Raw genomic sequence first — 24,934 nt, forward strand, 5'->3', positions numbered from 1 at the left:
TCTTTGTGTTGTAGAGAATCAAGCCAAAAACGTAGTTTTAGGTTGAGGGGTAGAGCCCTTTATATAGAGGTGAGTCTAGGGTTAGACTTCCGGTCTCCAACTTAGATGATGATTATGAGTCCTTTTGATGAAGGAGATCCAGAACATTCTATGTAGGACTTTGAGTCCGTTTGGAACATATGTCCTTGCTCTTCCATCCGTGTTGGGCCTAGTCCGTGAACAACTCAGGTTCGTGGACTTGGTCGACCTCTGCTGGTGGGCCTTGGTTGTTTGGGCCGTCATAGGCTTGTTACTAAGCTTTGGACCAGACATGCCTGCTGTGAAGCTTGGACCAGACAGGTCTGTATTGGACTTTTCAGACAAGAAGCCCAAGTGTAATTAATGCGACATTTGATGTGTCTTTAGGATGTATTTTCTATCCATATCATTTGCCCCCAACTTCCGTGAATACTACTCGATTTTTCGTGAAGTATTAATGGTCTAATCGCGACTCGGGTTACTTTTGGCCCTTCTCAGGTATCGGCCCTTCACGAGCATTGGCCATTCATGGGTATCGACCCTTCACAGATATCGTCGTGTTATCGTGAAGTGTGGAGCGACCTACACGTTTACAACAGCTTATTAATGCGAGTATACACACTTAAGGCCCCCGTAGAGGCAAATTAGATGGTGTTCAACACTAAATGGTCCTAATCGGGACTATAAAGCGAGCGTTTATCACCCCTTAACCTTCGTTAAGGTTAATTATAGGGTAAAAACTGCTGCTTGGCCCTAATCGGGGCTAATTTGCCCTAATCGGGGCTAATTTCCATGTACAAGTTGCTAGTTAGGCTTAAAAGAGCCTAATTTTAAGCTATAATGCACTAATTGGCCTTAATCGAGACTAATTTGCCCTAATCGGGCTTAATTAAGACTAATCAGTATGCATAAGATACTAATTATCCCTAATTCACACTAATTATAAGAGTGAATGGGTTAAATGACCCTAATCTGGGCTAATTTCATCGTACAAATCACTAATTATCCCAAATTTGGGTCAATTACGCTTAATATACACCAATCATCCCAAATCAGGGCTTAATTTCACTAATCGGCCCTAATCAGGGCTTAATCTCAAAATCATGAAATTTTAAAAAAAAATAAAATTTTTCTGATTTTTTTTCGAATTTTTTCAAAAAATTTGGAAGGGGGGCTCGGGGTCGAGCAGAACCTCCTAGGGCAAGAGGCTCTGCTCGGCCTCAAGCCCTCAATTGTGGGCTACTCGGCCACTTTGGAGGAGAGCCTCCTGGTCGGCCAGTTCCTGGTTGGTCTTGAGGTGGTTGCCCAGGGGTTCCTGCCCCCCACTTTTTTTTGATCTTCTCACTAAGAGTACTAGGTTTCTACTCACCTTACTATGCTCTTGTGGTCCTTGATTGTCCATGGAATTGATTTCAAAGTTGCCTTTGAGTTCCTTAGGGTTCTGCTATGGCTGCTTCAGCGAACGTTTTGTACTCATCCTGATGGACGTTCTGTACTCATTCTTGCTGAACGCTCTGTGTTCTACTGAACTTTTCCATTGTAGTAAGTCTTGTATTCCATTAAATTCATCTAAACTTCTCTTGTAGGATGTTACGCACTCCAAACAACTCGTTATCGTAGACGTTCCAGTCCTCACGAAACTTGGTTCCACTGGGAGCTATCCTTTTCCAAAGATCTCCAAAGGACATCACATGGAGGCCTCTGGAGAAACTTTTGAAGGCTTCAAGGCTCTCCTACAAGAGCTTTTAGTGAGTAAAAAGACGTTAACTTGTTGGCTGGTAAGCTAAGGCCACTACGGAGGTGAGTTGTGGCTGTCAGGGCTCTGATACGAAGGCTCCTGGTAGGCCAAAAGGCCTCAACATGTTGGCTTGTCTGCCGGGGCTTCCCCGCACATAAGTTGTGGCCGTCACGACTCTGATACAGAGGCTCCTGGTAGGCCAAAAGGCCTCCATATGTTTCCTGGTCGGCCATGGCTTCCCTGCACGTAAGTTGTGGCCGTCACGGCTCTGATATAGAGGCTTCTGGTAGGCCAAAAGGCCTCTATTTGTTGCCTGGTCGGCTGGGACTTCCCCACACATAATTTATGGTCGTCACGGCTCTGATATAGAGGCTCCTGGCAGGCCAAAAGGCCTCCATATGTTGCCTGGTCAGCCGAGGCTTCCCCGCACGTAAGTTGTGGTCGTCACGGCTCTGATACAAAGGCTCTTGGTAGGCCAAAAGGCCTCCATATATTGCATGGTCGGCCGGGACTTCCCCGCACGTAAGTTGTGGCCGTCACGGCTCTGATATAGAGGCTTCTGGTAGTCCAAAAGGCCTCTATTTGTTGCCTGGTCGGTCGGGACTTCCCCGCACGTAAGTTGTGGCCGTCACGGCTCTGATACGGAGGAGAACATTTCATTCTCGTACCCGCGAGTTCAACTGAAAAGCTAATCTCATCTTAATCTCCACTAATTTTGATAATCATGATGATTAACATAATCGTCCTTTACTTAAGACTAACGAGTTATATTTGGTTTCAGCCAGGCTTTTTTCAGAAGACTGATAAGATAAGCGGTCACCTGCATCGCTTTTCTTGCTTATTATGTCATCTTTTATTGCCTTTTGATCATTTTTCCTCACCACTTTCGGTGTTCTTTCAACGAGGTACCTGCTATCGCCAACCAGGCTGATTTACGACCTGATGTAGCAGGTGACCTTTTTCCTATAAAAGAAGATGAGAAGTGCTCATTTTCATTTACACCTTCATTTCCCAACTTCTCAAATTCTCAAATTCTCTCAAGCTCTTAACTCTCTTCAAGTTCTCAAGAATGTTAGGTGGACAAGACCGTATCAAGTCCTCTTTCTCTGAAAAGGAAGCTATGCATAAGAGAGCTACTCTTCGCTCACTTCAAGGTATAGCTCTTGTCTCCCCCTTCTTAATTAATCGTTGTTCGAACAGTTTGAAGAGTATGTTGGATGAGAGAGCGGACGAGTACCCTAGTACCGTCCATTTCGATACATTCCATTACCGAAGTGTGCTTCGTGAGAAGGACGTCGAGGTGATTAAGTCGACTGACTCCTGGCCCGACTGCTTGAGGGTTCGTAAAGCTAAGCCAAATGAGAGGGCATGTAACCTTTGCCACCAAAGGCTGTTCGTGTTCAAGGAGGCCCTTAACTCTGGGCTGAGGTTCCCCCTGCGCCCCTTCATTCCGATACTTTTGGCCGAACTCAAGATCCATCCATGCCAGCTCTACCCTAACGGGTTGTCTTTCATCATTCTATTCATAGTGAGATGTCATGACTTAGGCATCCCTTTGAGTGTGACAATATTCCGTAGTATCTTCATGATGAAGGCGTCTCCTATGACTCGGCCTGATTGGGTATGATTCAACATCGAGCCCACATTCCCCAAATGGTGCACCAGTTCCCTCAATGACTCAAACCACAATTGGAACAAGAAGTTTGTGGTCGTTGAGTGGAAGGATGGAGGCTGGGGGGTATACTTCAGGCGTGTCTTTAGTAGCCCAATTGATAGTTCCCACTTTATTCTCAACCTTTCTGATGCTGAGCTGCATGCCTGAGATCTTCTTATTAACGATGACGGGAGGATCCCTTAGTGGGAGTTCATGACGGAAGTCAAACTTATCGAGGTCGGCCTGAGCTGCCTCTTTATTTTTACATATATTTTTTTTCTTCTTATTTCAGCTGCTAAGGCTCTTGATGCCAAAGCCAAGCCGAGCGATGCTGTTACGGGCAGGATGACCAGAAATACCATCAAGAAGGCCAACCATATTCCTAAGGTCCTTGCCTTCCTCGAGGTGTCAGGATCTGGCCTTAAGAGGACCAAGGATTTTGACGGGAGTTCCTGGACCCCTTTCGAGCCCGGATGGGGTATTTGTTCCAACGACTCCTTTTTGGCAACCGGCTCTTGCTCTCGAGTGGTTGAAAAACTGCATTACTCCTCCCGACCTCTTATTCGTCTCCTCTGTTGACAAACTCATCGAGGCTGAGATGCTGGGGGCTCATGCCCTCTATCAGGTATGTTTCTACTTGTGCAAATTTTTTCTTAAGTTCTCTTTTTTCTTAGAATTTGGAAAATATTATAGGAATCACTCCTTGGGGTCATATTTTCTTTATCAGGCCAATGCTTATTTTGCAGCGTATTCTACTCAAGCTATCAAAATGAGAGGCGACTATAATGCATTGCAGGCTTCCATGAAGCAGATGACTATCTCCTCAGGGGAGTGGGAGTCTAGGGCCCATGAGGTGGAGGGCAAGCTTGCCATCATGGAGAAGAAATATGCTAGCTCGGAAGAGAAGAGCAAGAAGGAATGGAAAGACCTTGAGGCTGCTTATCACAGATCCACCAGGATCACCATGATGATGAACGAGCACGATGACGAGATGTGCCCCGTTAACCTGGAAATAGGTTGAAATAGGGGAGTCAAAGATGCTCAAGGTGTATGGCCGGATGTGGTTGATCCAAGCCTTCTATCTCTCCCCTGGCAGCTGCCTGTTATGGACCTATTTGAGCAACCTTCCGGATATGTGCCTTCGACTCCTCGCATGAGGCCCTAGTCAAGCTCCAGTCACTCGGGTTCTGGTTCTGGCTCTAAAAGCAAAGCCCCTTCGGGTAGTCCCAAGTCCAGGGCAGCCCTTCGAGGGAAGATGAGGGAGCCGATTCCAGGGAACAGTGGTTCTTCTTCTGAGGAAGGCTCGGATGACGAGGGGGTGGACTCTTTTGATGGGTGAATGATGTGGCCTTGCATGGCCTTGATTACCGTATGTGGCTTTTATTTTCAGAACTTATTAATGTGAACCTTTTTGGTCTGTAACCTATTGATCCTTCGGGACTTTAACTTATGATCCTTCGGGATCTTTTATCTATGCACTACGTTTAATTTCATTCTATACTTGTCTTTTATTTTCGGCATTTGGTCCTTCGGGACTTGCATTCTTTAGATGCTCGCACTTAAATAAATTGGTAGACAAGATGATAGAAATAAACTTGCATAAGTAGATAATATCTCTAAGAAATGGGTTAAACCCTTACATAAGATGGTTTCGTCGAACTTATTTATAAACTTAATATTAAGTACTAGGAACATGTAGTGAATGTCCTAAACATAATAAACTTTCAGTTTCGAAGCATGCCAAGTGCGAGGCACTTCATCACCATTCAGGGTCTCTAACTTGTAGGATCCTCGTCCCAGTATCTTCCTGACCTTATAAGGTTCTTCCTAGTTAGGGGCTAGTTTTCCTCTCTCCGCTACTCCTGATGCCTCAATCTTCCTTAGAACCAAATCTCCTTGTTGAAAGAACCTTTCTTTAACCCGTCTATTATAATAGAGGGAGGCTCTTCGTTGATGCTCTGCATTACGGGCATTGGCCTCATCCCTGACCTCGTCAATGAGATCGAGAGCGAGCCTCATGCCTTATTCGTTTGTCTCTGGCTCGTAAGCTTCGATCCTAGGGGATCCATGAGTGATTTCAAGGGGCACCACTGCCTCGGCTCCATAAGCCAGCATGAATGGGGTCGCTTCAGTTGTCACTTTGCAGGTGGTTCGATATGCCCATATTATAGGCAGTAGCTCATCCACCCAAGTGTTTCTCGAGCGTTCAACCCTCTTCTTAAGTCCATCAAGGATGATTCTGTTAGCAACTTCCGCTTGCCCGTTTGCCTGAGGATGTGAAACGGAGTGAAGTGAAGTTCTATGTTGTTATCGTCGCAGTACTCTCTAAACTCTGCATTATCAAATTGTTTCCCAATATCCGTGACAAGGATGCGTGGGATTCTATATCGACATATCACATTCTCCCTGAAAAATTGAGTAATTTGCTTGGTGGTTATCTTGGCTAGTGTCTTAGCCTCAATCCACTTTGTAAAGTAATATGTGGCTACCACAATGAACTTCGTCTATCCCAATACTATATAAAATGGTCCAAGTATGTCCATTCCCCACATTACAAAAGGGATGGGTGTGCTGATCGATGTAAGCCTCTCTGGGGGATGTCATACTATCGGAGCGTGCCTCCGGCATCTGTCGCATTTCTTCACATAAGCCTTTGCATCGGCTATCATAGTTGGCCAGTAGAACCCCAATCGAGTTATCTTGTGAGCGAGGGACCTGCCCCCATGTGTTGTCCACAAATCCCTTAATGGGCTTCTTTAATTGCCTCCTCTGCTTCAAGAGGTCTTAAGCACTTCAAGTATGGAATAACAAAAGACATTTTGTAAAGAAGGCCTTCAATCAACGAGTATCTTAATACTCAAACCGACAGCTTGCGTGCCTATTGGGCATCACCGGGGAGCCACCCAGTTTCTAAGTGGGTCTTGATCGGGTCTATCCAACAGCTTGCCACATCAACCGGCGCTACCAGATTTATGACATGAATAGTAGGGGTCTTCAAGACCTGAAAGCAAATACTTCTCGGATAGCTCTCTATTTCAGATGAGGCAAACTAAGATAAGGCATCCGCCGTAGTGTTCTCCTCTCTCATAACATGTTCTGTGTACCATTCATCAAACTGAGTCAGTATTCCCTTTACGACTCTCAGGTACTTGGCCATAGTACCATCATTGGCCTTAAACTCCCCATTAACTTGAACAACTACAAGTCTTGAGCCTCTGCAAACCTTCAGGTTTTTGGCCCTCACGGTTCTAGCCAAGCCTAAGCCAGTTATCAATGCTTCATATTCTGCTTCATTGTTTATAGTCGGGAAGTCCAACTTCAAAGCATATTCAATCATAAACCCATCATGGCTTTGCAAGACTAGGCCTGCACCACTAGATTTTGTTTTGGACGCTCCGTCAAAATGGAGAACCCAATACTCTTTTAGGGTTATTTCTTCATCCTTTCCCTTCTCTCCTCCTTCCGGGATTACCATCTCTTGCCCACCGACTTCTTGGTCGTTAATGGTGCATTCGACCACGAAGTCTGCTAAGGCCTGAGCCTTGATGGCCCTTCGAGGCTTATATTTGATATCAAATTCTCCTAACTCAATCGCCCACTTGATGAGCCTTCCACTGGCCTTCGGGCCATGAAGGATGTTCCTCAAAGGTTGGTCCGTCAGGACTTCGATCTTGTGATCCTAGAAGTATGGTCTCAACTTCCTCGAGGCTGTGATGAGAGCAAGTGCGAACTTTTCCGTGGTGGAATAATTCAGTTCTGCTCCATGAAGCACCTTGCTTACATAGTATACAGGCTTCTGGAGCTTCTGCTCTTCCTTCACGAGGACTGCACTCACGGCTTGTTCAGATACCGCGAGGTACAAATAAAGAGTGTCCTCCAGACTTGGTTTAGCCAACAACGGGGCTTCAGTCATGTACTTCTTCAGCTGTTTAAAGGCCTCTTGGATCTCATATGTCCAATCAAAGTCCTTCACCTTCTTAAGGGGTTTGAAAAAGGGCAGGCATTTGTCTCCTGACTTGCAGTTGAACCTCCCTAGAGCTGTGATTCTTCCTGTTAGCTTCTAAACATCCTTGATGGAGCGTGGTGACTCCGTATCTATGATGACTTTGTTCTTGTCGGGGTTGGCCTCTAGTCCCCTCTTAGAGACCATATGACCCAAAAAATTTCCAGACCCAACGTCAAAAGCGCACTTGGCTAGGTTTAACATCATCTGGTGGTGCCTCAGCACTTCAAATACATCTCTGAGGTGACTAATATGATCGGCTTTACTTAGGCTTTTGACTAACATATCATCAACATAGACCTCCATGGTATTCCCAATTAGATGGGAAAATATCTTGTTTACCAGTCTTTGGTAAGTAGCTCCTGTATTCTTAAGTCCAAAAGCCATAACAAGATAACTAAATACACCAATGTCTGTTATGAAAGATACCTTGGGGGTGTCATCCTTATACATTCTAATCTGATTGTAACCACTGAATCCATCCATGAAGCTTAGCATCTCATATCCAGCAGTGACATCGATCAGGGTATCAATCCTTGGTAGGGGGTAACAGTCCTTGGGACAAGCATCATTCAAGTCAGTGAAGTCAATGCACATCCTCCACTTTCCATTGGCCTTCTTAACCAGTACGGGGTTGGCCAACCATTCAAGGAATTGCACTTTCTCAATAAATCCAGCTTCTAAAAGCTTCTCGACCTCCTGCTTAATGGCTTCCAGCCTATTAGGGGCATAAGTTCTCTTCTTTTGCTTTACAACCTTTCGAGTTGGATCAACGTTCAACCTATGAGTTATAAGGTTTGGGTCAATCCCAGGCATATCAGCTGCTGTCCAAGAAAATACATCATTGTTTTCTTGGAGGAAAATTGTCATGCGGCCCTTCAAGGGCTTTTCCAGAGATGCCCCAATATACGTGACCTTCTCCGGGTCTAAGGGGTCTAGAGTAATTGGGACCAAGTCCTCCGCTGGCTTCCCTCGCAGTTCCTCATTTTCTCGGACATCCATGTCTTCTATGGGGAGGACCTGCCCCCTGTTCCATCGGCCCTAAGTGCTGCAACATAGCAACTGCGGGCCATTTATTGATCTCCTCTCGCTTCTCCAACACCATTTCTCGTTGGGAACTTCAGCACCATGTGGTAGATTGAGGGCACAGCCTTAAAAACATGGATTTCTGTTCTTCCCATGATAGCATTGTAAGTAGAGGCTGTCTTGACAACCTGAAAGTTCAACATATGCATGGTCTCCCTGGGCTCTTCCCCAATAGTTACGGGAAGTTGTACTGATCCTTCGACTTTGCATTCCACATGGTTAAACCCGTAGATGGGTTCGTCAGATGGAGTTACCTGAGAATTATTGTAGCCCATTCTTATGAATATGTCATGGAACAGAATGTCCACGGAAGCTCCATTGTCCACTAGGACCCTCATAACAGGACAATTTCCAATTATCGGAGTGATAACTAGAGGATCGTCCTAAGGAAATTTCAAACCTTCAAGGTCTGGGTCACCAAATTCAAGCGTCACCTATGACTTAGAACGCTTAGATGGTTCTCCAACTATGCTCATTACTTCTCTTGCATAAGCTTTTCGGGAGTTTCTTGTAGTACCAGCTGCTGTAGATTCTCCCGAGATCATATTAATTACTGGCCCTCGGGGTTGTGGGTTGCGATCTCTGTCGTTACCTCTTCGATCATCATCTCTTCGATCATTATCTCTCTTCTGGCCTCCGGCCTCTTCACCCTTGGTGAAACGTCCAAACTTTCCCCTTCGGATCAGATACTCAATCTCATCCTTGAGTTGCCTACAATCGTCAGTGTCATGACCAACATCTTTGTGAAATTTGCAGTATCGACTTTTGTCTCTTTTTTCGGGATCTCCCCTCAGTGGCTTCGGCCATTTGAAATCTTTGTCCTTTTTAATTTCCATAAGGATTTGGCTCCTTGGAGCATTCAACCTTGCATATTCAGCGAACCTTGGTTGCTGATTCTTCTTAGAATAGGAGGAGTCAGAGTTTTTGCCAATTCGTGGATACTTGTCATTGGCATCATACTCCTGATCCGTCTTCCGCTTCTTGTTCCCAGTAGGTTCATTATTCACAGCTATCTTCTTCATACTTTCCTCCACCTTAATATATTTCCCGGCTCTATCCTGGAGCTGCAACATGCTTTCGGGAGGGCGCTTAGCCAAGGACATCTTAAAAAACTTGTCTCTAGTCCCTTGCTGCAGGGCTATCATAGCTATCTTATCATCAAGATCAGGGACCTTCAAAGCCTCCTTCATAAATCGATTCAGATACTCTCTCAGGGACTTCTTTGCTCCTTGGACTATACCCATGAGAGATGCTGAGCTCTTCTCATGCACTCTACCACTTATGAACTGCTTAATAAAAGTTTGACTCAAGTCCTTAAAGGAGCCAATAGAGTTTGGGGGCAGACGGCTATACCAACTTTGAGCCATGCCCGATAGGGTTTGAGGGAAGGCCCGACAATTAATAGCGTCGTTCACGGGCTGTAATAACAGGGCGTTAGAGAACGTCCTAACATGATTAGCGGGGTCGCCAGTACCATCATATGCTTTGATAATGGGCATCTTGAACTTCCTTGAGATACGAGCATTCATTATCTCCTCAGTGAATGGTGGGTTTGGATCATCAGGATCTCCTAGGGGCATAAGATCACTTGGATCAGCCCTTGGGGAAACTGCCCTTCTTGCTATTGGACCATCCACGGTTATGATTGGAGGAGGATTTATCCGCCTTGGAGCGAGTGGGGGTCTTGGGGCCAGATGTATCTCCAGGTCTCGCTTCAGTCTTTGGATCTCTTCTTCATGAGCCCTAATCCTCTCTTGAACATCTTGGGGATTCATCCATTGAGTGCTCCTGGAGCGTTGTTCAGTGTCATCCATCGACTCCTTGCCAGCACGCCTCCTTCTTGGAGCAACATCGTCATCCGATGACTCAGAGTCTCTTTCAATATAAGGCCCAGAACATTCTTGATCCTCCAGAATAGGAGCCAAGCCACGTATGTATTGGGGTGTCCTCCCTTGTGCTTCACTCCTACCAGAGTGTCCACTCCCTCTAACTTCAGGGTATAGAGGCATCCCTTAAGGGGGGGGTTAGTAGTCACAATTGTCGAGTACTCATACCCAAGGGGTTGAGAGTTCACAGGTACAAGCAGCTGCTGAAGTTGGGGGTTCGTCCCTTGAGGAGTCGGGAGATTCGTCTCTTGTGACTGAGCCTCAGTTGCCCCTACTAGGGTTCCCCCTTGGGTGGAGGCATAAGTTGAGTGTGGTGGTACTTCCACCGCTGATGCGATTGTTCACGATGTGACAAGAGTGTCTGTCCCACTAGTGTTTCTGCTCCGTGTGTTCACCATGGTTGTTGTAAGTTTCCCACAGACGGCGCCAAATGTTGTGGAATAAAAACATGAGTACTTTAATATTTAATGTTAGGGTTGGTGAGCTTCGAGCTTTAATGGCTACTCTTGCGTTCGGGACTATCGATCCTTGCAAGATGCCTACGTATCTCTGTGTTGTAGAGAATCAAGCCAAAAACGTAGTTCTAGGTTGAGGGGTAGAGCCCTTTATATAGAGGTGAGTCTAGGGTTAGACTTCTATTGGGAGACTTGATGGACAAGTCTCCAACTTAGATGATGATTAGGAGTCCTTTTGATGAAGGAGATCCAGAACCTTCTATGTAGGACTTTGAGTCCATTTGGAACACATGTCCCTGCTCTTCCAGCCGTGTTGGACCTAATCCGTGAACAACTCAGGTTCGTGGACTTGGATGACCTCTGCTGGTGGGCCTTGGTTGTTTGGGCCGTTATACGCTTGTTACGAAGCTTTGGACCATACATGCCTGCTTTGAAGTTTGGACCAGACATGTCTGTATAGGACTTTTCAGACAAGAAGCCCAAGTGTAATTAATGCGATATTTAATGTGTTTTTGGGATGTATTTTTTATCCATATCAATTTCGATATAATTTTAACTAAAAATTTTAAAATATAAAATTTGTTAATTAAAATATTTAAATTTAATTCAATAATAATTATATGATTATTAAAACTGGGTCTGAGGATGACCTCAGATAACTTACCTGAGGTTGAATGATTGTTCCATATGGATATTGAATGGCATTAACTTTTCAAAATTATAACCTTGTCAATTTTTATAATCTAAAATATAGCATGCCCCTTCCATTATAAATCTTTGGGATTTTGTTAAATTCTTGTTTAGTTGGAATAAGAATTACAACGGCGAACCTCAGTTTAGATTACTTCTTATCTTTTTCTTAATAAGAAAAATTTGAGAACAATTCCTATCTTTCTGATTAGTAATTACAATTTTATGCGTTTAGACAATACTAAGTGTTTTACCCCATAGGGGCAAAACACTTAGTATTGAGCTATCAAGAAGAAAATAATAATAATAATAAAATTTTATTTTCAGTTTATTGTTTATTTTGGCGCTATCAGAAAATACTGGATTCTCGTATTGAGCTCCATCGCAGCATTGTTATATATATCAGGGAAGATTTTCTGTTAGAACAATGGAAAGGGGTCTTTAAAATCTCAATTCCCTGTACATTCCAGTAATGATAGTTTTTTTAATATTTAAGATATGCTCATAAGTTTCTAAGTTCTTGTTTTTTCAGCTCAACAAACAAATTATCTGTAATGTCATCAGGCAATCATACTCTTCACTACTTTGGTTCTTGAAATTTATGCATGTCAAGTGTTGACAACGAATAACTTATTTATTATACAAATGTAATATCCCGTAATTTTTAGAATTCGATCAATAATAGAATAATAGAAAAAAAAAGTATTAAATTTTGATTAAGATTAGGATTTAAAATTGAATTAGAATATTGGGCCTAAAATTTGGATCAGATTCTAATATGGATAACTTGTAGGTTAAGATATAGGGTTTTGTCTCTTTATAAATACACCTTATTCGTCTTCCCCGCCTTAATTAATAAAATTCGTAGGGCTCTTCTCAGCAAAAATCAGCTGTCTTGTAAAATTCGTAGAAAATTCATCGTAAGTCAGAATTCAGTGATTCTGGACTTTTCGGAAATGACTTTTCGTTCTCTACAACTTTGATGTTTCGTGTTTTCCAAGAAATTGTCATTTAGAGGGTCAAAATCGAGTAGTTTCAGATCTGGTCAGGTTTTTAGGTAAGTTTTCGATCGATCTTACTAGTGTTTTCAAAATTGTATGTTATGCGTTTATATTTGATTATCAAAATATGGGCCAAGTGATGATATTTTTGAATGTATTATGTGTTACAAGTATACGTATTGTTGTATATATGTGGTGTGTAGACGACAATTTTGGATCTCTGATTTGTGCCGTGGTTTGTGAAAATATCGAATAAGAACTTAGGACCGCAGTCACTGGATTGTAGTGACAGTTTTATGAAAATTTAGGACCGTTATCACCGGGTTGTAGTGGTCGTGGCATGGGTTATGGATTTTGAATTATTGTTATTTATGTGCTATGTGTATCGAATAAGAATAAGAATATGTATCAAAAGTGTTTGTTTCTTATATCGTATCATATTGATTATCGTATTTTTTTAATATGTGTATGTGTTACTTGGCCTACTAGTTGGATCGATTATTTTCTTGCTGGGCTGTATAGCTCATTCTTACAATTTCAGGTTTCGTCCGAGATTCGAGTTGAATAGCATTGGAGTTCGAGGACCTTAGTTTTGGAGTAGATTGACTTTTGGACCGTTTCCGTTAGCTGCGCTTTTGTAATAGTCACCTTTGTAATAGATTTTCGTATTAGTAAATTGTATTTTATTTTAGTTTTGGTTTAGAATTAATGGTCAGGAAGTGCGGGTCGTTGCAACAAAGGTAATATATCCTCGCGCGTTACTGCAAAATATGGATTGCCTTGTTCAGCAATCTTTTGAGCTTTGGCATATATTATGTTTCATCTGAGTATCTGACATTGTTTTCAAATTTTAATCAGATTAGGGTTTGAGATGGGTTTGTACTAAATTAGGATTTGAGATGGGTTTTGAGAGAGATGGGTTGCAAAGAGATGGGTATGTATATGGTGAGAGAGGAGAGAGACTTGAGAGGGGAAACTGGGACGTTGTTTTTCATATTTTTTAAACATGACGATAGAATGCGTCTATTTTACAGATCAATGTCTTAAATGATATTTAACATTGCTATAAAAAAGTTCGATGTTATAAAATCGTTTAATATCGGTGACAGTTGTGACTGATATTCAAGCGTTGATGTCTAATGTAGATTTTCTAGCAGTGATTGTTTACGAAAAATAAGTGCCACATCTTCTTCGTAAATGAACAGCTGTGTTTTAGCAACTATTAATTTCGATAAAAGCAAGTATAGTATCTTGTCCTTCGCATCATATGAATTTAACTAATTGTACACTGAAGACTGGACATGGGTTATTATATCGCGTATGTTGCTTCTTAATTTAATTTAAATATACTAAATCATCAACTCCTCGATACTTTTATGAGGCATGCTAGAGTTCCACAAGATTTACAGAGACATAAATTCAGATTAATCATGTTCAGTAGGTGTTGTTTTTGAATTGTTTCTTCATAACAACACCCTGGAGAAAAGATATACAGAGAAATGTATAGGAGAAACGTAAACAGAGGAATACACAGTTTCCTCAGTGTAGCCTGACCCTGGATCATCCTGCATTTACAATACGGAGTATTTATATGCTAATTATTTTCATTTACAGTATTGTCTATCACCCTATTAAACAACATTTATAGCCTAAGAGCATAAAGAAAAAGAAAAAAAAGAGTAGAAGCACAGGCAATTTAAAAGGTTTGCAAATAGGAAAAAGGGAAGGTAACAAGAGAGATAAATTAGAAAAGCAAAAGATTAAGTAATAGTTGGGAGTACAAATTTGATCCCCCGAGTAGTAGTAGCCTAGTCGTAGTGGCACTAGGTCTTTGTTCATATATTAGTATGGATACTAACTTGTAGGATTATATGCCTCCTTAAACGGAACAAAACTGATCTCCGCAAGCAGTGGTGTTGATATTGAATTTCTGTTTATAGTTAGCGTTGTAAACATGTCAATTTTGAGTTGATTTCAAATTAAATTTCTGTTTGGGGTTATATTCAGATTAATCATGTTCAGTAGGTGTTATATTTGCATTTGTATCTTGCAAACATGAACAGAGAAATGTAGCAGTAGCTTTTAGAAAAACAGACAAGAAGAATCTGTGTTGGCAAAAAAAATAAACACAAACATTCTCCCTCAGATGCCCTCAGAGTGCCAGTGAACCTTTCAACACGCAATGAATCTTAAGATACACAGTGCTTCCGAATGTTTGTATATAAACCTGCACTCTCTGATACTTCTTTCTGTAATAAAAATGGAAGAAATACAACACTTTAGCCATGAGCATCCTTTAATCCTCTCCAAATACAACCATTCTCCCTCATATGCCCTTTGTCTTTGCTGCCGTGACCCAATTACAATAAATACTTATGTGTATCGCTGTACTCGTAGATCAATCACCACCCAAGATTCTCCTTGTACTCTGTATTTTCTCCACAAGACATGTGCAAACTTACCTGTGATGATCCAACACGATTATCACCATGAACACTTGCTCACTCTTAAACCATCTTCCAAATATGAAAACTGTCGTTTTTGTGACAACAAAATGAAGAGGCAACGGTTCGTCTATATATGCAATAGTCAGTGTGGTTTTGGCGTTTGCTTCAAATGTGCATTGCCAGAGCTTGAACTTAATCATCCATCGCACAACCACACATTAACCTTTATGCCGATGATAGCATTGCATACGTGCACAGCTTGTGGCATGGAAGGGAGGAAGGACTTTTCGTACTTGTGTAAAACTTGTCTCTTTTGGATACACAAGAGTTGTGCATGTGCACCTGCTAATCTCATTTGTAAAACCCATGACAATGATCATCCACTTGTTCTCGCTTATTCACTGCCCGAAGAGTATCTGAGTTTTGGAGTGTCATGTAATTTATGCCCTGAAATGGTTTATCCGTGCTACTGGCTTTATTATTGTGCTGAATGCAGATATTTCGCACACGTTCATTGTGCTTTATCAGCAGGAGAGTATGTTCTCATTAGTCTTTAATTGTTTTGTTTATTATTTGACAGTCTTGATTAGCAACCTAATACTCTTTATAAATTTTAATTCAGGTCAGGCAAGAATAAGAACCGAAATGACGATGAAGGGGATATTGAAGTATCTGGTTTGGTGCATTTCCCGGTATCTGAGAGTGAACCGTACTTATTGTACCGGTTGATCCAACAATATGCAAAGAAGTTTAGTAGTTCTACAGATGAGAAATCAGGAAAAGCAGATATAATCAGTCAGTGTCGCAATGGTCATTCACTCATCCTCTTTGATGCTTTTACCTACAAAGATGCTGTTGAAAGAAATAATAATGATAACATGAGATGCGATGGATGTGTGCAGCCCTTAATATCGTCACCTGGTCCTTTTTACGGGTGTCTTGATTGTAACTTCTTTCTACACCGTGTTTGTGCTGCAGAGCTACCAAGAGAGATTCAACATGCATCACATCCAAGGTATGAGTTCACCAGATTGACTAGATGTTATGAAACAAGTACTCCATTTAATTTCTATACATGCGGTTTGTGTGAGAAGTTTGGCAACGGGATATTTTATTCTGATGAATCATCCGGATATCTGGTCGATATTGGATGTGCAGCAATTCCTAGTGAAATCAAACATAAAAGCCATAAACACACTCTTCATCAATTGAGTGGCATTGCGTACAAGAATTGCAGAGGGTGTGGATATCATATTCAAGGCCGCGGATTCAAATGTAAAATCTGTAATTATTACATTCATATAAAATGTGTCTTAAAACCGGGAACAATTAAGCACAGATGGGATGAACATCAACTTTTGTTGATGTTTCCTCCAGTTAAAGGTCATCCACACGCTTTCAACTGTGAACTCTGTTCCAATGATATTAATCCAAACTACTGGTTTTATCATTGTCGCAAATGTGATACATCATTTCATGATATATGCATTGATCAAGATTTCGGTTTAAATATCAAGTATGGGGGAATATTTAAGGTTGATAATCTGCACAAACACAGCCTTGAACTCACTGGAACTAGACAAAACTTCATCTGCGGAAAATGTGGTGAAAGCAGGGATTTGCCTTATGAATGGCAGCCACATCTTAAATGCGGATCATGTAAATTTTGCGTTTGCATTATGTGTATTGTAACGTATTGTGGGTCTTTCCGTGAATCCAAGTCTAGCAGGTAAAAATCAACTATCCGCTGTTCTTGTTAGTATTTAATCTGAATTTGTTTTACAATAAAGTTGGGTGTTTATTTTGTCTGAAGCATGGGCAGTTGATTTAGTCGTGTGTGACTGAGTCATACTAGCAGTTGCTGAGTGTAGTGGTAGTAGTGCTCTAGGAGAGTTTCTTTCTGTTCCTACTTTCTCGCATTGTTTCATTCTGTAGTAGTTATTTATGTTTGCAGCATCTTGATGAAAACGCAAGTCTTTTGACGAGCATCTAGAGCTGTGTTGTGTCAGTGTTCTTAGTTCCAAATCAAACACGATATAAATATATATATATATATATATTATTGCAGATTAGAAAACAAGAACTGGTATCAGAGCCTGGTACGCAGGTTGATGACAAAGTACATATCTAAGATGACGACGCCGGAGACGAGTAAAACGAAGACATGTTCGTTTGGCTTGAATTACCCAACGCTGACTAAGGAGAATTACACAGTGTGGGCAATGAAAATGAAAGTAATCATGCAAGCGCATGGGGTGTGGGAAGCTGTAGAGTCAAGCGATCCCAAGAGAGAAATTGATGTGAGAACAGACAAGGTAGCCTTGGCCATGATATACCAAGGCATACCAGAAGAGTGGCTGCTTTCGCTTGCTTCGAAGGAGAGTGCTAAAGAGGCATGGGTTGCGATCAAAACCTTGTGCCAGGGAGCTGAACGTGTCAAGACTGCACGAATACAATCCTTGAAATCTGAGTTTGAGTCACTCACTATGAAGGAAAGTGAGCAGATTGATGATTTTTGCATGAAACTCAACGGGCTGGTAACAAATATACGAGCTCTAGGAGAGAAGGTGAGTGAGGCTTATGTGGTAAAAAAATTGCTTCGAGCTGTGCCAGCAAAGTTCCTTCAAATCACATCCACTTTGGAGCAATTTGGAGATCTTGAAAACATGATAGTGGAGGAAGCAGCAGGATCTTTGAAGGCCCACGAAGAAAGGGTGAAATGTAAGACTGAATCAAGTGGAGGCCAATTACTTCTTTCAGAAGAAGAGTGGTCCAAAAGAGAGAATGATGAAAATAAGCTGTTACTCACCAGGGAGGAATGGCAGAGACGTACAAATAAGTCTGATCTTGACGCAGGTGGTAGCCAAAGAAGAAGAGGAGGTCGAGATAAGAGCAGGATTCAATGTTACAACTGTGGTATCTTTGGACACTACGCAGCTGAGTGCCTAAAACCAAAGAAGAACAAAGAACGGAGGCAGGAGGTCAACATGGCTCTGGTGGAGGACGAAGAGACCACTCTGCTGTTGACAAATTGTGATAAAAAAAGAAGAAAATATGACGTTGCTGAACGAAAAACAAGTGATACCGGCGCTAAAAACAGAAGATACAAAAGGACAAGCAGAATCAAATCTGTGGTATCTTGATAATGGGGCGAGCAACCATATGACAGGTTGCAAGTCCAAATTTTCAGAACTAAATGAAGGAATATCTGGCTTGGTTCGTTTTGGAGATGGGTCGACTGTAAAAATTGAAGGAAAAGGTTCGATCACCCTTAAGTGCAAGAACGGGGAGGAACGTGTCTTAACTGAGGTATACTATATTCCTAATTTGCGTAGCAACATAATTAGCCTAGGGCAAATGTCTGAAAGTGGTAATGAAGTAACTCTGAAAGGAAAGTATCTATGGGTTTTTGACAAAAAAAAAGAAATTGCTCATGAAAGTAAAGAGGTCGCAAAATAGATTGTACAAGCTCCTGATTGAGACTACAAAACCAAGTTGCCTTATGTTAAAATCAAATGAAATAGCACGTCTTTGGCACATACGCCTTGGACATGTTAATTACAAAGCAATGGAGTTAATGTATAAGGGACACATGGTGAAGGGTCTACCAAGGATTACCCAGGTGGATGGTATTTGTGATGGGTGTTTGTTAGCAAAGCAGACAAGAAAACGCTTCCCGTCTCAGAGCAATTATAGCGCAACTCAGGTACTTGACTTGGTCCATGGTGACTTGTGTAGCCCTATAGTGCCTGATACAACATCAGGGAACAAGTACTTCTTTTTGCTTGTCGATGATATAGTAGGTATATGTGGGCATACTTATTGAAGAGCAAAGATGAGGCTTTGAGTGCTTTTAAATCATTCTGTGCTTTAGTCGAAAATAAGCCAGAAAAAAAGGTGAAAGTTTTCAGAACGGATCGGGGAGGAGAGTTCTGCTCGAGGGAATTTAAATCTTACTGTGAGGAAAAGGGAATTGAAAGACATTATACTGCCCCATACACACCGCAACAGAACGGAATTGTTGAAAGGCGAAACCGAACGGTGGTGGAGATGGCGCGAAGTTATTTGAAGGAAATGAAACTGCCACCGATGCTATGGGGTGAGGCCATTAGGCATACTGTATATATTCTGAACAAACTACCTACAAGGGCACTGTCAGGTGAGACTCCCTACGAGGTGTGGTTTGAAAGAAAGCCAAATGTGTGACATGTGCGTGTATTTGGTTGTATTGCACACATGAAGGTGCCAAGCTGTCAAACAAGCAAACTTGACGATAGAAGTGTGAAAGTAATAAACTTGGGAAAAGAACCAGGGACCAAGGCATATCGCTTGTATGACCCAGAAAAAAAAAGAATTTGTGTGAGCCGTGATGTGATGTTCGAAGAAGATAAACTGTGGGTGTGGAATAATCAAGGAAATGTCACTGATCGTAATGAGTGGTTCATGGTTCCTAAAATGACTGGAGAGGATGATACCAACTCACAGGGAGCAAACAACAAAAGAGAAGATGACGTAAATGATTCAGAAGGTGAGGAGCATATCGAGTATTATCAGAGTCCCACCCAGACGTACACCTCGTCTGCTGCACAGGTAGACAGTGACAATTATGATGATAGTCAGCCACCTAGAAGATTTCGAGCATTGGATGACATTTATAACAACACAGAGCCCATTGAGTTGGATGAGGAATTGCTTCTAATGGGGGTTGATGAGCCTACATGTTACAAGCAGGCCATAAAATCAAGCGAGTGGAGACAGGCGATGTCAAAAGAAATGGATTCGATAGAGAAAAACAACACATGGCATCTAACTGAACTTCCCAAAGGGCACAAGGCTATCAGATTGAAATGGATTTACAAGATAAAAAGGGATGCTGGTGGGAAGATAGTCAAACACAAAGCAAGGCTTGTCGCTAAGGGGTACGTTCAAGAGCAAGGTATCGACTTTGACGAGATTTTTGCTCCGGTAACTCGCATTGAAACAGTTCGACTCTTACTGGCATTAGCTGCTAGAAATGGTTGGAAGGTACACCCCTTAGATATGAAGACAACATTTTTAAACGGTGAAATTCTTGAAGAAGTTTATGTAAGCCAGCCGGAAGGTTATGAAAGAAAAGGTAAAGAACACCTTGTGTACAAATTGGCTAAAGCATTGTATGGTCTAAGACAAGCACCACGTGCTTGGTACGCAAAATTGAATAAGTGCCTGGAGGGCCTTGGTTTTATTAGATGCCCCTATGAACATGCTGTTTATACAAGGAGAACAGGTGAAGATAGCGTGATAGTTTGTGTGTATGTAGATGATCTCTTGATCACTGGTTCGAGTACAACAGTGATTGAAACCTTCAAAAAACAGATGAGTGAAATCTTTGAAATGACAAACTTGGGAGAATTAAACTACTATCTGGGTATCGAAGTGCATCAGGGTGATGATTTCATTGAGCTAAAGCAAGCTGGTTACGCAAAGAAAGTACTTGAAAAGGCTGGGATGGCAAACTGTAATGCATCTAAATATCTGATGGATACAAACTTGCAGATCAACAAAGATGGGGGAGGAGAATTGCTTAATGCTACAGATTATAAGAGTCTCATTGGCTGCTTGAGGTATCTAGTGCATACGAGACCAGACATCTCTTATGCTGTTGGAATTGTGAGCAGGTACATGGAACACCCTACTGTGTTATATTTGGAAGCTGTCAAGCGCATACTGAGGTACATTAGGGGCACAATTCACTTCGGTTTAGTGTACTCAAAGGGCAGTGGCAATCATTTGTTATCAGGGTTTTCTGATAGTGATCTGGCGGGACAAGTGGATGACAGGAAGAGCACCGGGGGAATGGTTTTTTTATCTCAACGAAAGCATGATCACCTGGGTATCTCAGAAACAAATGTGCGTGTCACTCTCCTCATGTGAAGCTGAATTTATGGCGGCCACGCGGCGACAGCATGTCAAGGTATATGGCTTCGTAATGTTTTGGGTCAGATAACGGGTGAGAAAATTGGTCCTGTAATAATCTATATTGACAACAAGTCAGCTATAGATCTAGCTAAGAATCCGGTCTTTCACGGGCGCAGCAAGCACATAGATATCCGATATCATTTCATCAGGCAGTGTGTAGAGAAAGGGGAGATCATAATTAAGCACATTAGCAGTGAGTTGCAGAAAGCAGACATTCTGACTAAAGCTTTGGTAACAGTAAAGTTCGAGAGGATGCGTGGCTTGTTGGGAGTCAAGAACTTAGACAAACAAATTTCATATTAAGGGGGAGAATGTTAGTATTTAATCTGAATTTGTTTTACAATAAAGTTGGGTGTTTATTTTGTCTGAAGCATGGGCAGTTGATTTAGTCGTGTGTGACTGAGTCATACTAGCAGTTTCTATCTTTTAGGATCGAGTGTAGTGGTAGTAGTGCTCTAGGAGAGTTTCTTTCTGTTCCTACTTTCTCGCATTATTTCATTCTGTAGTAGTTATTTATGTTTGCAGCATCTTAATGAAAACGCAAGTCTTTTGACGAGCATCTACAGCTGTGTTGTGTCACTGTTCTTAGTTCCAAATCAAACACGATATAAATATATATATATATATATATTATTGCAGATTAGAAAACAAGAGTTCTCCGGTGTACAATGCTGATGTAAATTATCTAAAAAAATGTTATGGTCTAAGATGGCTAGAGCTGAGTTAGACCAATGGATGAAGGCTCAAATTTTTGTTCACAGAAGGTCCGTGTCAATGGGTTAATTTTTTTGAATACACAAAAGATGGTCTAAGTGGACTGGAAAGTTTGAGCTTGGTTGTGTGTTTGGTTATAAATTGCTTGAAGATTTTGTGAAGGTATTTTTTTTGGAGAGTGCTGTCTTCATTAGTTTAATAGGGTTTATGCTTTTTGATAGTGATAAATATGATTATGTACTAATGTTAAACTATTAATGAGGTAATTTTATTTTTAAATCAGTACCTGAAAGATTTTTACCTGTCAAATGCAACCCAGACATGTAACAACCTCCGAGGTTAACAAGTTTACTTCACGGAGTTGTCATTTTTTGCTACCAGAATGGTGCATATTAGTGACCTCGATAAGTATTATCAATACATTATGCTGATACTAGGCCTTCACTTGGTTGACCAATTTAGAATTTAACCCTTTAAACAACGCGAAACTCCAAGCCCGCCATAGCACCAAGCAAACAAAGCTTTATATATAGAGTATCATTTGTAGTGCATTAATATGAGCTATCTGCTATCTGTTGTCGCAAGAAATCTTATTATATAGAGTTCTGCCTGTTTATATAAACCCGCACTTCTGTAAAAAAGTACATGTGCAGACCTACCTTTCATAATCCAACACTATCTTCACTCCCTCCTTTGTACTCTGTATGATGTTGTTTACTATGTAGCATAAACAACCTTACTAGCAATCAATTGAATAAATAATCAAAAAACAAGAAAATAAAGATAAAAAAAGTTGAAAGTAAAATTAGGGTTTAAATAGAAATACTTGCATACAAGTTTCATCCCAATCGGGACCGAAGCGAATGATAACGAGGCGCTCTTCTTCGGCAATAAACATCAAAACAAGAAGATGAATTACTAGAACCCTAATTTCCAAGCTCTGAACTCGATTGAGAAGTGTATCGATTAATTGAGAGTATTTATTTGTGAGTGTATGTATGTTTGAGAGAGAGAGAGACTATCTGATTAAACTATCTGATTTTTAAACATGAATTGAGAGAGAGAGAGAGGGAGAGAGAGAGAGACGGAGAAGAGAGTGAAAATAAGAGGGAGAGAAGTAAGACTGATTTTTAGACAAATTATTGAGCGGGCTAGATTTAGTTTTTGGCGGCCCAATATTTTGGTCAAAATTGTATATGCCGCCTAAATATTTAGTCTTATGGTAACACTTATTTTAATATCAATATTAACACTATATATTATGTTACAATAACAATTTGATCATATCTATGGTAACATCGACTATCCTCTGCTACAACGTCAAAAAAAAAGTGTTACCTCAAATCAAAATTTAGTGATTTAAGGTAACAGTTTTGCTTGTTACACCAAAAAAAGTGTTGCTACAGGTCAAATATGGTGTAGTGTTGCAATTTGTAAGCCAATAAATACGCCTCATACTTAGACTTATAAACACCCTTGAATCAATCCAAATTTATTTATTTATTACCTTTAATTTTCTCTTTTGCTCTTTGTCACATATCTATTATATAGCTATAATAATATATTTTTATAATATGTTATTAGTACAAAGTCGCACGTTCAATTAAATTTAGAGGTTAAGATATCCAGCATGAAGCCACTCCTCAACCTATATATTAAAAAGATCTCTGCCATTTTTTAGGTATTTTTCATACCTTGAAAAATATGAGGTACTTGATGCATGCCTACTCTTTATTTTAAAATCTTCCTATTTTCTTGTGAACATGTGAATATACTTTTATTTATATCAATGCTTTAAAAAATATTTGGCATATTTGCTGATGTTTGAAAATAAAATAATGTTATTTATTACGTATATAAATTTTGTAGTTACTATAACATGTCAAATTTCACCAAACTTGAGTTTGAAGCTCTTGATATTACCAGAAAGAACTATTTTTCATGAATATTGGATATCAAAATCCATTTGGCCGCACAAGTTCTTGGAGATACAATCAAAGTGAGAAATAAAGAATCTGAATCAAACTGCGCAAAGGAAATAATTTTTCTTTGCCACCACCTTCATGAAGGACATATAACTGAATATCTTACTGTGAAAGATCCACTTGAACTTTGTAAAAATTTGAGAGACAGATATGATCATCAAAAGACCGTGATTCCTCCAAAAGCCTTGATACTAACCCTTTCCCTAAAGTAAATATGGAAACTTATAATTATGAGTGTGAGCGTCGTGGCAGACATAGTTGTGGACATGGCCCTTTAAGATCTTTGCGTGTGCTGTTCAACCAAATACACGAATGTGACCTACATGAGGCTTTTCTCCAGACCATGCCTCGTGGGGTGTAACTCCTGATAGTGCTCGTGTTGGTAGCTTGTTGAGAAGGTATGTAGCATGACGAACAGCTTCGCCCCAGAATGTTAATGGTAGTTCCATTTGCTTCAGAAGATTACATGCCATTTCAACAATAGTACGATTACGTCTTTCTACTACCCTGTTTTGTTGAGGGGAGTAGGGAGCCGTGAAATGCCGCACAATTCCAGCGTCTTCACAATAAGTCTGAAATGCTTTAGGATTGAACTCTCCACCTCTGTCAGTTCTGAGTACTTTAATCCTTTTTTCCGGGCCATTTTCAACCTGCATATGAAATTTTTTAAAAGCATCGAGAGCCTCATCTTTACTTTTCAATAGATAGGTCCACATCATTCTACTAAAACCATCTACCAGTAGAAAAAAATATTTATTACCACCAGTTGTAGTTGGAGATATCGGTCCGCATAGGTCACCATGCACAAGATCAAGTGTTCGTTTTGCACTGTAGATAGTGTGAGATGGAAAAGGTCTTCGTGTTTGCTTAGACATCAAACAATCAGTGCAGACTTCCTTGGGTGGAACGATTTGTGGCATACCCCTCACCATCTGAGTCTTGGACATAAGACACATGGCCTTGAAGTTGATATGGCCAAATCGAGAGTGCCACAACCAAGAAGGATTGTCGTATTTTGATAACATACAGCTTTGTTTGTTACTTTCAATAAGAATTTTGTACAATCTATTCATTGATTTTTTTACCTTCATAAGCAATTTTCCTTGACTTTCATATACCCACAAATAATCTCCGTTAAGTATGACCCTGTAACCATTTTCTGCAAGTTGTCCAAGGCTAATAATGTTATTACATAGATTAGGGATGCAATATACCTCGCTTAAGATTCGTTCACCACCATCCTTGCAATTCAACACAATCGAGCCTTTCCCTTTTATTTGCACTGTTGATCCATCTCCG

The 24,934-nt window shown here is 40.9% G+C and overlaps 2 protein-coding genes across 2 annotated transcripts; one reads left to right on the forward strand and one right to left on the reverse strand.

The window, feature by feature from the left end:
- Positions 1 to 6,459: 6,459 nt before the first annotated feature.
- LOC141707523 (uncharacterized) lies at positions 6,460 to 7,323 on the reverse strand. The gene is made up of 3 exons (XM_074510760.1): positions 7,183 to 7,323; positions 6,823 to 7,089; positions 6,460 to 6,726 (listed from the first exon to the last, which is right to left on the reverse strand). The coding sequence occupies exons 1-3, from the start codon at positions 7,321 to 7,323 to the stop codon at positions 6,460 to 6,462; spliced, it is 675 nt and encodes a 224-aa protein (XP_074366861.1).
- A 7,478-nt stretch (positions 7,324 to 14,801) lies between these two features.
- On the forward strand, positions 14,802 to 16,958 carry LOC141660701 (uncharacterized). Its single transcript, XM_074467691.1, has 2 exons — positions 14,802 to 15,513; positions 15,601 to 16,958. The coding sequence occupies exons 1-2, from the start codon at positions 14,999 to 15,001 to the stop codon at positions 16,709 to 16,711; spliced, it is 1,626 nt and encodes a 541-aa protein (XP_074323792.1). The 5' UTR covers positions 14,802 to 14,998; the 3' UTR covers positions 16,712 to 16,958.
- Positions 16,959 to 24,934: the final 7,976 nt, after the last annotated feature.

This window comes from Apium graveolens, chromosome 1 (genome assembly GCF_009905375.1).
Source record: "Apium graveolens cultivar Ventura chromosome 1, ASM990537v1, whole genome shotgun sequence".
Classification (NCBI taxonomy): domain Eukaryota; kingdom Viridiplantae; phylum Streptophyta; class Magnoliopsida; order Apiales; family Apiaceae; genus Apium; species Apium graveolens.

What these genes read in the sequence shown, in the direction of transcription:
- LOC141707523 (XM_074510760.1), bottom strand. Translation starts at nt 7,323, where the DNA reads ATGACTGAAGCCCCGTTGTTGGCTAAACCAAGTCTGGAGGACACTCTT. An exon ending in CTGTATACTATGTAAGCAAG is followed by an intron (nt 7,090 to 7,182) that starts GTGCTTCATGGA and finishes CCATACTTCTAG; the next exon opens with GATCACAAGATCGAAGTCCT. An exon ending in TAACCCTAAAAGAGTATTGG is followed by an intron (nt 6,727 to 6,822) that starts GTTCTCCATTTT and finishes TATGCTTTGAAG; the next exon opens with TTGGACTTCCCGACTATAAA.
- LOC141660701 (XM_074467691.1), top strand. Translation starts at nt 14,999, where the DNA reads ATGATCCAACACGATTATCACCATGAACACTTGCTCACTCTTAAACCA. An exon ending in TGTGCTTTATCAGCAGGAGA is followed by an intron (nt 15,514 to 15,600) that starts GTATGTTCTCAT and finishes ATTTTAATTCAG; the next exon opens with GTCAGGCAAGAATAAGAACC.